Below are 16,599 nucleotides of genomic sequence, written 5' to 3'. Positions count from 1 at the left end.
TTACCTGTATCACAGACAAATAACCTTTATAAACAGGCTTAAATAATAAGGGTCAAATAATGGAATTTTTCAAAAAGGTTAAATAATGGAACTTTTCAAAAAGGTTAAATAATGGGACTTTCATAAAGGGGTCAAATAATGGGACTTTTAAAAGCAAGTTTTGCATTGACTTTATTTTGTACAAGCTCTTGATCAAACTTTTAATTAACAAATATATCACTCCACCTTTTCTGAGGCCAGCAGCTCAGTAGCAGCATTATCAGCATCCCCAGTCTGGCCAGTTGTCTCCCCTTCAACTGTTATCGCTACGTTCTCCAGGGCTGCTGTAGGCGAGGCTGCTGATGATTTAACCTTGGGGCCCTTTGTACAGTTCTCAGTGCGGCCCACGATGAAGTAGGTCTTTATAACTACAGAATAAACACACCTCATTTATCTCAGGATCTCAAGCATTACGTAACATTTCTAAATGAGATTTATAAAGAAAATTTATTCACTTTAACCTTGACCATGCAAAAGGGTATGGAACTTTTTATTTGATAGTAAACTTGCTAGTTTTCCTGTGAATATACATTTTTAAATGTTCTTATGATATTCAGTGAATCAAATTCAAGGCCTTCCTGTTGATGGTTCAAGTCTGTAGCTCAATCAAACGAGTAGCAGACGTACAGACTCAGATAGAACCAAAGTCTTCAGTTTATGATAAATGGAAGTTTTTGTGTAGTTTAATATTACCGTATTCGACCCCATAAGTGCCCATGTCTCTATAAGTGCCCCTTCCCCTTTTAGGCCTCAATTTCAATTGCCTGGACATAATACCACAACTATCAAATTGTATAGGTTTGCAATAATTTCGTCTTATTAAACACCTTTGCATTTTTTCATTTTATTTTATACAGTATTCTCAAATTTCTTTCAGAGAAGCAATATCCCTTATCATCATACATAATCAATAACTTAAACTACTTCCTAAATATTTTAAAGGGCTAATATTTTTTGAAAAAGTTGCTTTGAAATGATTATCCAGGTTTATACAAGAAAATGTTTTCCTATTTCCAAGACTTTTAGGAAAAATACAAAACTATTTGCGATTCAAAAGACTGTTTTCAAGTCTTAAGCCATTTAAATCGTTCTAAGAATCCTTTATCCCTTCATTCACCAAATATTATACATTTAAAATCTTTTCTTTACATCAAATTCGCAGTTCCATATACTTTATCCCCCCAACAGTATATTTGGCTGTTCCAAACCTTTTTCGTCCTCCCTGTGTTTGACCTGGTAAAGCCCTGTCTCTTTGTTGTAGTCTTCCACCAATACCTTGTGTGTCCTATTGTCTGTAAAATACGAAAGAATACTACAATGTAATATACAACAGTATTCAAATAAAATGTTGTTACACATTATACATTGTAATTAGTACATAATGGCATATTACAGAGTTAGCTCCCTTGTGGGTAGGTATCAATTGTGATGTCATTATTTTGTGGGCGCAATTCACATTATTTTCTCCGAAAAGTGACGTCACAATCAACACCTTCCCACAGGGGCAGATAACTCTATTATATGAATACAGAATACAAAATAGCACAAAAACTCATTTTATACAAAATTGTTACAAATTGTATACAAAATACTTGGAATGTCAATGTTCAGCAATTTTCTATTAGAATATTTGGTTGGTTCAATATTTGAATATTCATTTAGATATATGAATTAAGTATGTCAATTAACATTAAAGTGGTTCTTCTATAGCAATGTCAATCTCATATGCTTAATGCATCCAAATGTTTGAAAACATACATATATCATAATATGTATACATCTGTAACTTATCTTTGGCAACACATCTGAATATCAAAATAATTACCAGTTTCTTCAAAACAGTTTTGATATTGAGAGGAAACGTATTGGTGTGATTAGGATTTATAATATGAGACTACTCATAAAGACATTATACCATGCATGGAATTTCCCAAAATGGTAATTCTTTACAATTTTTGTTATGTTCAAAACTAAGATCAGGTCTACACTGTGAGATTAGAGTGAAAGCGTATAAAACACACTTTATTTCCAAGGCCATTAAGTCACGCAAATGGTTTGAATCTTTATAAGTTGTGAAAACACCAGAGCTTTGATTTAAATCATGAACTCCAAAATGGGTACTGATTACAAAGTTAATTACTTGACTTTGTTTATACATAACAACCTCTTGATATCAATTTCAATGAAATTGAGCCTTTTAAAACTGGCCCCAATAAGCACCATTGAACTGAATGATTTTTTTTCTGAGAGTCCTGTGTGCTGATTGGAGTAAATATGGTATGTCGAACCACCATCAATAGACAAACAGGAGTTACAGACATCAATTAATTGAAGAGTACGTAGGATGCAGATCAATTAATACGAGGGTATAGTGAAGATGACAACAATTAATACAAGAGTACAGAGGAAACGGATAAATTTGACATTGTAACGACACACCAGGTAACGATTACCACATTAAAGTCTGGATAATCAATAAAATTACACACAAAACCTTTCTGAGTGAAAGCAATAATAATAATGATCTTTGATTGACTTACTCATATCTCAAAAACAAGGATAAAACTTTCACAGACTAGTGTTTTTAATATTTTCAGTATCATGAACATCAGATCACAGACACAACCTTGAATCTGAAAGGCAAAGGTAGCATCAACAAGCAAATTTGTGGAATTTCCATCCCCCGCTTTCAGGACATATTGTAGGTAAACATTATTGAGGTTAGGTTTAACCTTGGTTGAAACATGCTGTGGCAATCGTACTTGGCCAAGCCCTTAAGGCATTTGACCTTGTTACCAAGTTTGAAGAAAATTGGTTAATATTTATTTGAGTTATTGCAGGGAAAAGGCAGATTTTTTTTTTTTTAATTAAATCAAAGGGCCATAACTCTGCTAAATAAGGTCCATCGCAATTGGCGATCGAACTTAGCCAAGCCTTTAAGGCATTTAACTTAGTTACCAAGTTTGAAGAGAATCGGTTTATATTTATTACAGTTATTGTATGGAAGTGGCAGAAAATGACTTTTTTTTTTATTAAATCAAAGGGCTATAACTCAGCTAATTAAGATCTGCCTAAAGAGGCGACCAAACTTGGCTAAGCCCTTAAGGCATTTAACTTTGTTACCAAGTTTAGCATTTGTTAGTTATTACACAGAAACTGCCGAAAAATGACATTTGTAGTAAATTAAAGGGCCATAACTCTAATAAATAACATCCGCCAAAAGAGCTGGTTGAACCTGGCCAGGCACTTAAGACATTTAACCTTGTTACCAAGTTTGAAGAAAATCGGTTAATATTTATTTCAGTTATTGTACGGAGTGGCAGTAACTGACTTTTTTTTATTAAGCAAAGGGCCATAACTCTGCTAAATAAGGTCCCTTGAAAGTCATGATCGAACTTGGCCGAGTCCTTAGTGCATTTAACCATGTTACTAAGTTTGAAGAAAATCGGTTTACATTTGTTACACTTATTGCATGGAAATGGTAGAAAATGATGTTTTTAGTCATTCAAAGGGCCATAACTTCGCTAAATAAGGTCCATCAACAGTCACGATCGAACTTGGGTGAGCTCTTAAGGCATTTAACCTTGTCACCAAGTTTGAACAAAATAGGTTAATATTTGTCACAGTTATTGATGGAAACAAAGTGTTACAGATGGACAGACAGACAGAGAGACAGATAGAGAGACGGACAAACCCAAATTAATAACCCCCCTGTTTCGGAGAATGCGGGGTATAATAATCGTTTTAGGTCCCAACTTTGACCTTGATCATCTGACCTTGATCACCTGACCTTAACCTTTCTTTGCTGTGATTGTAATTGCAACTTCCCACAAAAATATTTTTGCTTGCATAGCAAATCTATACTGTACTTATGTTTCTGAGTGTACTTTTTAGTATTTTCATACTCAACAGGGTTGTCTCCCTTCTCATGCCTGTTATAATATGTTATAATAGGGTTATTTTCTTTTTGATAACTGTGATAAAACAGATTTATAAGGATTTATCAAAAATTAAATGCTTCCACTACCAGTTTAGAACATAAGCATCGTCTTTTAAAATGTTTTTAAAAATTGTTTCATAATGAAAAAAACGCTGTTGTGTTTTTTGTTTAAATAGGAAGTGTAACATATTCAACAAATGTAGTCAAATATCATAAACATTCTGGGAAGGAGAGTAACGCATTTCTGCACTAACCCACGATTAGGAGATATACACATAAATATGTAGCCCTCTCCAAGGCCCTGGCCTATGTGTGGAGGCTGTAGTGTCAATTTTAGGAATAACTTACATGATAATGACAGCATCAGCCTATCTGATGAAAGTAAAAGCCTCACAGCAATGTTATGTTACGCTAGACAGAGATCTTATCCTGCTTTGTGCACAAGTTGCAAGAAAAGCAGTATAAGAATTTTACAAAGAGGGCGTTTATTGTGGAAACACATGTAAAAGGAACATTCCAGGCATTGCACTGAAATCTTCTACTGGTGTAGCTTCCTTCACTCTACCAACTTTCCAATGCTTCAGATATGATGTGCCTATAGTTTTTTGCCAGTGAGATATATTTCTTATGCCTCTTTTGGTGTGTACTAGACTGTTGGTTTTCCACAGGGAGACTTCATTAATTAAGGCTGAGTGCTATCTTACTGTGACAGGTAGATAAATGGATGCACATGACCTTTGAACTGGATACTTAAGGCTGTAAGCTAGCTAAGCTAGCTAACTACCTCACTGTGACAGCCAGACAAAATGCTGTGGAAATAGATGCATGTCACCTTTGACCTGGCTACTTAAGGCTGTAAATGCTGTGAAAATTGGTTTGTTTATTAGATTAAAGTCCTATTAACAGCCAAGGTCATTTAAGGACGGTCTCCTTTGTATGTGGTGTCTTGTGTGTGTGAAGTGCGAGGTGCATGTTTTGGGAGACTGTAGTATATTTGTGTTGTGTCTTCTTGTAAAGTAGAACTCTTACTCTTTCTATAGTGTTATATCACTGAAGCATGCCACTAAAGACACCAAGCACATCCCACCCAGTCACATTATACTGACAATGGGCGAACCAGTTGTCCCACTCCCTTAATGCTGAGTGCTAAGCAGGAGCAGAAACTACCACTTCTATAGTTTGGGTTTGGGTTTTATTAGTTTAACGTCCTATTATATATATAACAGCCATGGTCATGTAAGGATGTGCCAGGTTAGTTAGTGGTTGAAAGCCGGAGTACTTGGAGAAAAACCACTGACCAGCGGTCAATACTTGGCAACTGCCCCACGTGGGATTCAAATTTGCAACCCAGAGGTGGAGGGCTTGTGGTAATATGTTGAGTCAACTCGGACACCCGCAGCCCCCACTTCTATAGACTATGAATGCATGTTAGCTGTATTGTCTCAGTATGATACCTACACACACCTAGAGATTGTGAGATGTTTTAACTGTATGTTACTAATAATATGAACATATGAATGGATCCCCTCCTATGACAAGGACAAATGAGAGAGGAGTGACCAGCTGGCACTGCCCACCTAATTTTATCCTGATATAATGATTAACCCCTTCTCCATCAGACCCCTTATCCCATCACTCTTTCTCTGATTCTGAGCAATCTGTATTTCCCTGATCCTGAGTTTTGTCCCCACCAGACCCTTTATCCCATCTCTCTTTCTCTGATTTAGAATTTTGTCCCCATCAGACCCCTTATCCCATCTCTCTTTCTATGGTTCTGAGTTTTGTTCCATCTCTCTTTCTCTGATTCTGAGTTGTGTCCCCATCAGCCCCCTTATCCCATCTCTTTCTCTGATTCTGAGCTCTGTCCCCATCAGATCCCTTATCCCATCTCTCTTTCTTTGATTCTGAGTTTTTTCCCCACCAGATCATTTTCCCTGTTGAGTTTCCTCCCACTCTTTTTCTCTTTGTTTCCCCTCCCCCCTCTTTTTCTCTGTTTTTTTCTCCCCCTCTTTCTCTCTTCCTTGGTGAGTTTGATGTTATGTGTATACATGTTTCACCCGGCTGCTGTTACTAATTATAGCTCTATGATTCAGTAGTACACACAGACTGCTCCCTGACTAGTTATTTATAGCTCTGCTGTAGTATTTATACAACTGGGTCACACCACATACACATGTTTTACTACTATCTCCTTAACTCCACAAATGTCAGAATTATTTTGCATAGCAATAAAGTCTTACTTGGTTTTTCCGATCTTTAATTACACATAGTAATAAAGTCTTACTTTGGTTTTTTTCTATCTTTATTTTCACATAGTAATACAGTCTTACTTGGTTTTTTCAAACCCCAGCTCATTATTTCATATATCCTAAGAAAAAACAGAGGGAACAAAAAGTAGTAGTTGCATATGATTTACTAGTTAGTCTAGCAAGGCTACAAACCCCTCCCACCCCCCTTCACTTCCATACATACACAAGTACTAGCTTGTACAATATTTTTTTTTTTCATTTTCGCTTAACATCCTTTATTTAAAGTGTAACAGGGCAAGAGTAGTGTGCTGACAGCCAGGCGTTTGAACCCTCTACTTCGGACTTATTGGTCCCCCAGTCTTTCGACTGAGCTATAGGGAGATTTCTCCTCACATAAAGCTAGAAGGCGACTGTATCGCTATGTACACTATATATAGGTACTGTAAACGTTGATATTTCTGCGAGTGCTTAATTTAACAATTTTCATGCATAAAACTTGCGCTGTGTTATTATTTTCGTGATAGATACATTCTAAGACATTGAACAACTTAGTTCATTCATGTACAAAATATTATGTGTGGGGGAAATTTCTGCGATCAAGCGGCCTTTGCGAAATTAGCATTAATTTCCCCCTCACGAAAATTTCAATGTTTACAGTATATAGCTAAAGTTTATCTTTAAAAAGTACGGGTAATTTAAAAAGTACGGGTAATTTAAAAAGTATTCATGATGTTTCTAGAATCAGCCGTAAAACCACCAACCATCAGCACCAGACGATTGCTCAATGCGGGTTTGAATTCACATTTATAAGTCAAACTAGTTTGAGGATTTTGAAACGGGGAACATCTTATCCATATGTCCCCATACAACCCCGTGACTGAAGCTATAACTGTTGCTCGGTTGTTCGATCAAGTCAAACAGAGTTCTTGGGTTTGAACCCTACTTGCAGATGCATTATATAAATAGTAACAAACTTTATCCAAAACATAAATTATTATCTCCTAGTTGATGGAAACTTCGAGAGAGCCATTTATGTATCTTAAGTAATTTGCTTGACATAAGTATCAAAGAACGCATTTTCTACCTTAAAGATCCGGTGGCAGTGAACATTTTGACTGTTGGTGACATTACACCCCTGTAACTGGCAATGGACCAAACACAGCATCACCTCTTGTCATAGGATAGACAGATCTTTTGACTGTTCTCCTGAAATATTATTTCCCTGGGGCATGCAGACAATACCAAGTCAGGTCATACTTCAAACATCTCCATCAGTGTAAGGAAGGCACCATCTATTGGTGTCAAGGTTTATCAATGTTCAGTTCTCGTCTATTGGTGTCAAGGTTTATCTCTATTGGTGTCAAGGTTTATCAATGTTCAGTTCTCGTCTATTGGTGTCAAGGTTTATCAATGTTCAGTTCTCGTCTATTGGTGTCAAGGTTTATCAATGTTCAGTTCTCGTCTATTGGTGTCAAGGTTTATCAATGTTCAGTTCTCGTCTATTGGTGTCAAGGTTTATCAATGTTCATGTTCAGTTCTCGTCTATTGGTGTCAAGGTTTATCAATGTTCAGTTCTCGTCTATTGGTGTCAAGGTTTATCAATGTTCAGTTCTCGTCTATTGGTGTCAAGGTTTATCAATGTTCAGTTCTCGTCTATTGGTGTCAAGGTTTATCAATGTTCAGTTCTCGTCTATTGGTGTCAAGGTTTATCAATGTTCAGTTCTCGAATATTAACATCTTTGTCAGATTTACGTCATGTCTAAATAATGATGTGTACTGTCGTTATACCAAAACAATTACATACATATTGACAAAAAATTTCATCATTGACATACGATAACCTTATACATCAACAATAACTATGACATTTTGACCACATATTTTATTTCAATGACTATGTACATCAAACTTATGTTTTCCCAATTACATATGTGAACCTCATGATCAGTTATAACAGGTTTAATCATTATTATAGAAGTTTTAAATTTGCTAAATTTTCCGAACCATCAAAATTTGCCAAGTTTACTACCTTGCGAAGTTGATCAAAATCATGGTTATTCATGGTCGGTTGTCCTCAGTTTTACGACAAGGACACCAATGATTACTTATATCACCCAGATGTCTTAGTAATGACAGTTTCAGCATTTTTGAACAAAGAACTCTACAACAATCCATAGACACACATACTCAAACATGACATTCCTTGTTCGTCATTTGAAAATACGATACCCTAACAGACATAATACTTTTTATCCATTTTTTTTATTGCTCTTTCAATTTGTTATAAACCTTGAGCTCTTACCTCTTACTTTGTATAAAACAATAAAAAAGGGCCATAACTCTACTAAATACTGCAGATCTTGTGCTATCACATACAGCTCTGTCATTAAACACAGAAGCCACATACAAACTTTATTTACTGTTGGTTAATAGGATGCCATGTCTGCCAGTACAGCAGTAAGGTCTCCGAGAAGGCAATCAATTCCAAACTTCTAAGAAATCGAAGGGGTTTATATTATTTCAGCTCAGATTTAGATCTTTTATTTGAAGACATTCTGACCAAGGTAGTATACTCCTAGCCCCATAAAATTGACTTATACTGGACTTAATGTCCCAAAAATGCTGCCAAGAAAACTAAAACTCATACTGGATTTAATGTTCCCAGAAATCCGTCATTACAACTCGGAGGACCAGGCTATGGTAAAGCACCCTATTTAGTAACATTCAGACATACGACAGTTGTCCAAATCAATCACTGTTAAGAGTTACGCAGTAAATATATTTTTTTTCTTTTACATAATCGATAACAGTTTTACTCTGGTAATTCTTCCCTTCAGACTCGTGTCTTTCCGCGTGTTCTCTCCTAAGCCCTGATGACAATGCAACCTTTCATGATGATCTCACTATCATTAACAGGTGTCAAGCTTCACTCAACAGCACCTAAAGTGGATTAACTCTTTAATACAGTCGAACAAAAATACAAAAAATGTTCAATGAGCTGGCAGTACCACCTGTAGTTATAAAGAATACAGAATGGAAACCTGCACCGGCTCAAATCAATGGAGTCATACTCCTCCTTTCGCAGCTTCCTGACAAAATATTGATTGTAAGAGGCCGTTACTTCATCGCTGGCATTTACAATCTTGGTGGAATTCATAGCCAGTACAAAAAGAAAAATTTAATTTACATCCTACTGCGGGTGTCCTTAGAAAAAAATATATTGAATAAAACGAATTATCTCATGACAAGGAGACAGCATGAACGGCAGGAAAGGACCAGATTTTTCTATAATCCTAATAATAGAAGTATTGTAGAAGATGGATTTCATCAAACATTCTCATATCAAATCACAATAAAATCTTCTTTTTTCTATTTAGAGTCAATCACTCTAGTCTAAATTCTGGTTTTTGAAATCAAAATCCATATGGGGCAGATTCCAGACCCATGGTCAAGGTTTTTTTCTCTGGGTACTCCTACTTTCCTCCACTTCAATAACCAGGCTCAACCCAAAGAAAGCCTAAAGGCCATAACCAAATTTTCTGTCCATTTCCAGGTTTTTAATCAATTTTGAACATCATAGAAAAGCATACACAAAGTCTTCAGTAATTTTGTTTAGTATTTACATATATACACTCAAACCTGCTATAAATGGCACCTCTATATAAAGGAAATTTGTCTATACAGGGCATTTTTTTGGCCCTTTATAGACAATTTGGACTGTAAATAATGTTTCATCCAAAATTGCATGTTAAGTTTTGGTTATTCAGCAAACTCAATATTACATTGGAAGCTAGAACTACTTGTCCTGAATTTCATTAAACTCCAGATCTAGAGTTAGGTCTAACCCAGAAAAAGAACAGATAGAGTTAGGGATAAAGTCTGTCCCAGGAAAGGGGCCTAATTTTATCTTGCCATGAGATTAAGTTTTCCATCAGATACCAGTGAAACTTCACACTGGCTGCTTCCAACAAGCTCTGTTTAATGACATCAATCCAAATCTACAGACCCAAGAAAAACAAACTGCCAGTCATATTCAATCCCCTAGTTGACACTGGACCCCACAATAATCAATGATGTCCAGCCGAATGACTTTCCCTCACACAGACCCCAGTGACAGTACCGGTCACTTGGGAAGGTTTGCGTTATGGTCAATCATACGATTCAATTATCACACACTCAGTGACACTGTCCAGACAACTGCTATCTCTTCTGGTCACTTAAACCTTCATATCTTCATCCATTCTGCTGTCTTGTCTTCCCTTCCCATTCTAACCCCCTTGTACAATTCCATCAAACCTAACTTTATCACTCAACTATTATAGACTCTATATAACTGTCCAGACAAACTGCTATCTCTCCTAGGCATATAACCTTGATATCTTCATCTCTTCTGCTGTCTCGTCTTCTCCATATCATTCTAACCCCTTAGCTTGAACAATTTCATCAATGAAAACTTTTTCACTTGATTATTATAGAATCTATATAATTGTTCAGACAAACTATTATCTCTCCTAGGTAAATAAACTTGATATTTTCATCCCTTCTGCTGCCTTCTCCAATCTCCTTCATCCCTTCTGCTGCCTTCTCCAATCTCCTTAATAATTCTACCCAACCAAATTTCTTCGGTCATTTGATTGAATTATTATGGACTTGACTTGCCGCTGACCTAACAAGAAAAATAGCAATTTCTTCTTTTCACATGACCATAAAATCTTGCCTCCTCTAGATCTGGATTCCAATTCCTAATAGCTAGCCTAAAATTCCCCCTAAAGTCTCTTTAATTTTCACTCTCCTCCCAAAATTTTATTGAGTTATTAACTTATTATACTAGTTCATTATTTTACCCTCTGTCACCCAAAGTCTTTTTTTTTTCTTTTGATATCATCATGACCAACTAATTCTAGAAATATTTACTGACTTCTTTCCATGCATTGACAAATCATATTAGACAGAAGACCCACATCATGGGATCTTTTAATTCCCATTGGATGATCTCTCTATCTATTGGTCTTATATAGTCCTATAAATAGTTTTCCTAGTGGGGACTATTTCCCCTAGCACATTCTGCAATTTTTTTGGTTTGATTAGTTGAAGGCCCAATTAACAACCAGGGTCATTTAAGGACATGTTAATTTTAGATGGTGGAGGAAAGCTGGAGAGTACCTGAACAAAAACCACCAACGAGCGGTTAGTACCTGGCAACTGCCCCAACCAACGAGCAGTTAGTACCTGGCAACTGCCCCACATAAGATTCAAACTCCCAGCCCACAGGTGAAAGGCTTATGGTGATATGTCAGGACATCTTAACCACTCTGCCACCGTGGCCGCCCTGAACTTAATTCAGAAACAACTACAACTTACTAACAGGTTTTCAGTAAGATTGAACACCGACAAATTAAACTTTTGTAAACAATTCCTTTGTCCCAACAATCTATTACAAAAACATTTCCTTATCCTGTAGATAATAGATTCAGATCAAATCAAATATTGGCCATACTTTTGCCACCAGGTTCACCCCTTATTCATACAGTGGACTAATCCAAATCAAAGAACGGGAGAGTCCATGAAAAATAATGGGAGTTTGAGGATTTACAAATCAATAGATCTCATATGATTTGTCATCAGCTACTAAGAACAGCCTTGCTTTCACCCTTAGTAATCTGTTTTTCTTAGCTGATATTGACTGCACAAACATTTTGATATCTAAGCTGTGATAAGGTGTCGGAATTCTGAGTTTCATTGAATTGTGTTGATATCAGGGTTTAACATTGTACCTTCGACCATTTTATAGGCAGGCCAGTGATTATAAGATCTAACTCTGAAATAATTCATCAGACGACCAGTCCAAAACAATCGTAAACCTTCACTGGCAAATCAATTATTCAAGTTAAATCAATGTTACAATGCAATGAATATCATGTAACACAATTTGATCGATGAAAACATTATCAAAAACTTTAAATTTGATATAAAATTGGCAAATTTTGATTCAGGTAGTACATTTGTTTCATTATATTTATAGTAAAATCGAATACATTTGGACAAATCTATTCTAATGTTTGTTAGGTCTTGAGTTGAGTAATGTGGCACATTCCAATGCACATCAAATTTCATGGTGACGTCATACATACACAGTGGAACCTCCCTAAACCGATCATGGTCGGTGCATAGAATTTCGGCCGGTTTATAGAGGGTTCAGTTTGGAGAAGTGAACCGAATATTGATCATTACGATCCGGATTTATAGATCGGAAGTCGTTTTCTACACTACACTGTACAGCCTGATGTTTGTTATAACCTACCAATATTAAATGTTAATGTTATCACAAAAGAGAAAATCATATGATTAAAAGGAATGGATTACATCAATCTTGACTTTGTTACCGCTTATAAACGTAGTTAGTTGCGTGAATGTTCTTGAGGATGTTCTCCTCTGAACTAACCTACATATGGCCGATCGCTTCCGGTTACGTCAAGAATCAAATTAAATATGGTCTAATTACACGATGATCAGTCGATGCCGGACATTATATGACAAAACAATACATGGCTACGGCTTCTAGATTTCCATACAGATAATTTACGTTGTCCGACAACTACATAAGTAATAAATAAGCCGTGTGAGACTCTCAAAATTGAAAACGAAACTTTCTGTTTATCATATTACTAGCTCTGCTTGTTTTCCTAAAGTAAACAAGCCGCATGCATGTGGTAGACCTTCGTTAAATATCTAAACAATAGACATGATTAAATAATTACACCACCATCTCTGGAATAATTACCGTTTACAAATACCTATAGCCTTCACACCTGTCTACATGCCCCAGGACGACATGGCATGCAACAACTATGGATGCAGGTACGTGTGTATTTCACGGTTGGTTGATCAGACCTCAATGCAAACTATCGGTGTCACTCGGGTAAGGCCAGTTTTCAGAAGTGGATTTAAGTTGCATTTGACTATTCCGATCTCAAAATCAGTCCAGTATTCGGAATTGGGAGGGATCGGTTTTGGGAAGTTTTATTTACTATTAATATTTAGTAATTGGTTTTGAGAAGGTTTGGTTGCGAAAAGTTACACTGTATCTGTTCATTATGTAACAAATTCAATATCATATCATATCAGTTTTATAATATTTATGATATGGCAAAACAGGTAAAAGTCATACAGAATACACGTACAGTAAAACCAGCCTTAACAGCCACCTCTGTATACAGACCACCTGCTCATTAAGACCACTTTCCTATGATCCCAATTTGCCATTTAGAACACAATTTGATCTGTGTATAACAACCAGTTGGCTATAGAGACTATTTTTCCCTTAACCCTTGGGTTATCTTTATAGACAGGTTTGAGTACATTTGTGAACAATTTGTGAACAACCAATTCAACAGTCTACTGCAAAAGACAAATGATTAATAGTTATAAAGTTAGAGATAAATAAATATTTAGTTAATTTTTTCCTTATGGTCCAAGACACCTACAGCTAGTGCTCTAACATATCATTGATCATGTTTTGACTTTATACACACATTTACTTCTATAAACTAGCCATTTCACCTATTAACTTCACAGAACATCCTCATAGATCTAAGCGCTGTATGTATGTTTGCCACTTCAATGGTGTACAATATTAACCTGGACATATAGAACCCCTACACTAGTGTGAATTATACATCCCCCTTTGATTTCTACTTCATTTTGTGTTGAATACAAGTGAGATTTCCATGATAAAGAGGCATTACTTGTCAACTATAGCTTCAGTTCAAACCGTCTGTAATGAAGTATAAATATACATACAGAAAACCAGGGTTTGGAAACATGCACTAACAGTTTGACCTTCATATAGCTTTTCTCAAGGTCGTATCTATGTATGTTCCATTAAATGGCAGTATAATATACAGAGCATATGTTTGGTCGATTCTCCATACAAGACTAATATGTTTTTCATAATTTTGACTGTTCTTCAAGTCCATAATATCATATTCAGAACTGTTAATAAGATGATAAATGAAATAACGGTTGTGTGAAATCTAAAAGAATAGATACCAATGTTTAAGCCAATTTTAAATCCTTGATGAGGTAAAATGTATACATAATAAAGTATCGGAGGAGACATACACGCTAGCATATATCAGTTTTAAACTTGTGCAGAAAAAGAACCAGATTTTAGGTATACAGGAGTAAGATTAGAAACAAAATGGACACAAAATGAGACACAGGGTACATTTAAAGGGCATGAAAGGACAATGGGAGATAGACTTATACATAATTGCAAGGTCAAATATAATTATGTACAATGATTATGAACGATTTTAAAATTCCAGATGTTTGCTGGTCACACACAGTTCATTGGTAGCAGTTACCCTGAATAACCGAAGACAATACCAGGACCTATCATATATGCATGGACAGTATGGATTACAAAGTACATAGGCTAAATGGGGTCAAGGTCAGGCTATAAATAGCTGGCTATTAATGATCCCAGTACATACTAACTACCTGTTTTAGCTCACCAGCACTTGACGGAGAAAATTTGTACCTTTTACTCGATACCTGTAATTACTAGATCAATATATAGCTCCAACTAAAAAACTCTACTGTAGTTCTGTTCATCCGATCAATTTACACATCACTGATAGAGGCAAACCTACAATCATATCGCCTTTTCACATTTATCTCATTTAAAGTGCCAAAAGTTGTATAAGGAAATGAAACAATTTTAGTTCATCAGATGTTACTTGAGTAGGTAAGTCAGCTCAACTTGCATATCACATCAAAATTGTATTCAGGTATTTTTTATGCTTATTAATGTTTTTCATTTTTGTTGGACACTATTTAAACATTAAGTCATTTAAGGATATGTGCCAGATTTGGGAGGCAAAGCAAAGCTGGAGTGCCTGGAGAAAAACCACCAACCTATACGGGTATGAGAATCTCGTAACTGCACCATGAAGGCTTCCAATTCTCAGCCAAGAGGTGGACAGCTATAGTGGTTGACATATCAGAACATCTATCCACTGTGCCACAGTGACACCCCATGCCACCAATTCTGGTACATTTTAAGTTAATTGCTGTGTAGTAGCTGGTGACCACATAAATACATATCAGTATAATAAAGCTACTACACTCAACATGGTTTTGGGTCATATGAATTTAACATCCTATTAAACGCTAGTCTCATATAAGGATGTGCCAGCTTTCTATGTGGAGGAAAGCCAAAGTATCCAGAGAAAAACCACCAACCAGCAGTTAGTACCTTGACCCAAATGTGGAGAGGTTGTAGTAATATACCATGACGTCTTAACCAGTCACCACTGTGACCCGACCAGATTACAATGTTTCTCAACTTTGTTGGTCTTCCTGTGATTATGACCACAAAATGCCACAGGTATAGGAATATTCAAACCTTCTAAATTAGAAAGTGTGCCTGCTCTCTACCCAACTGGGACTACTTCTGGTACTATAAAACAACAATCCATCTCCAGTCCTTAATTACACTGTGCCCTCCTGTGGGACCTCCACTGTCCTTTCATCTCATCCTTCACTGAAATTTATTTAGTGATCTATTTTCATCATCATGTCGACAAGCTTTCCTGTACATGCACAGCTTGTGAAACTTTGTACTCTTTATGTTTGCTGCTACTTCACATTTTCTGATGTTTTTCCTTGGTTTTCATTCTTTATCAGTTATAAGGACTGAAGACACTAATGTTTTACCGGACAGTTTGGTGGGGACAGAAGGACATTACTCTGAGCTATGTTTTGGTTTGATTGTGTTTTAACGTCCTATTAACGGCCAGTGTCATTTAAGGACATGCCAGGTTTAGATGGTGGAGGAAATACAGAGTATCTGGAGAAAAACCACAGACCAGTGGTCAGTATCTGGCAACTGCCCCACCATAAATATGAACAACCAGAGTTGGGGGGGGGGGCTTGTGGTAATATATAAGGACATCTAATCATGCCACCCCATGAAGCAGTCATTATTCAAGTCCTGTTAACAAGATAACACTGAGTCATCAAAATAGTGATTAAAGTATGTCATCTATTTATTATCAAATTACTGAATTTATCATCTGGCAAAAATGAGCTAATCTTAAAAAGCAAATTTGTTGGTAATATGAAATATACTACCAATGTTCATGACCTTTCAAATAATACTACGGATTTGATGTAGTGTTTCAGTGTCTTCATTTCCAATCCGAGCCACTTTATGGATAGTGATGAATTCACATTCAAATATTAGAAATAACTATTCAATATTCATGCGAAGTAACATATACAATATTATTCAGATGTTTAGGATCAATAGTCTTCAGGTCTAAACCAAATTTTACATGTTATATATACATTATATACATTTAAACA

The 16,599-nt window shown here is 36.1% G+C and overlaps 1 protein-coding gene across 1 annotated transcript in view; it reads right to left on the bottom strand.

Moving 5' to 3' along the window:
- Positions 1–16,599, bottom strand: part of LOC138327610 (adenylate cyclase type 9-like) — a 55,436-nt gene that overhangs the window by 25,110 nt on the left and 13,727 nt on the right. The window contains exons 2-3 of the mRNA XM_069273846.1: positions 1,248–1,331; positions 226–407 (exon numbers count right to left, since the gene is read on the bottom strand). Coding sequence (XP_069129947.1) covers positions 226–407; positions 1,248–1,331 — 266 coding nt within the window. The remainder of the gene's footprint in view (positions 1–225; positions 408–1,247; positions 1,332–16,599) is intronic.

Source organism: Argopecten irradians, chromosome 7 (assembly GCF_041381155.1).
Source record: "Argopecten irradians isolate NY chromosome 7, Ai_NY, whole genome shotgun sequence".
NCBI classification, from domain to species: domain Eukaryota; kingdom Metazoa; phylum Mollusca; class Bivalvia; order Pectinida; family Pectinidae; genus Argopecten; species Argopecten irradians.
This window is presented reverse-complemented; position numbering and strand designations above follow the sequence as displayed.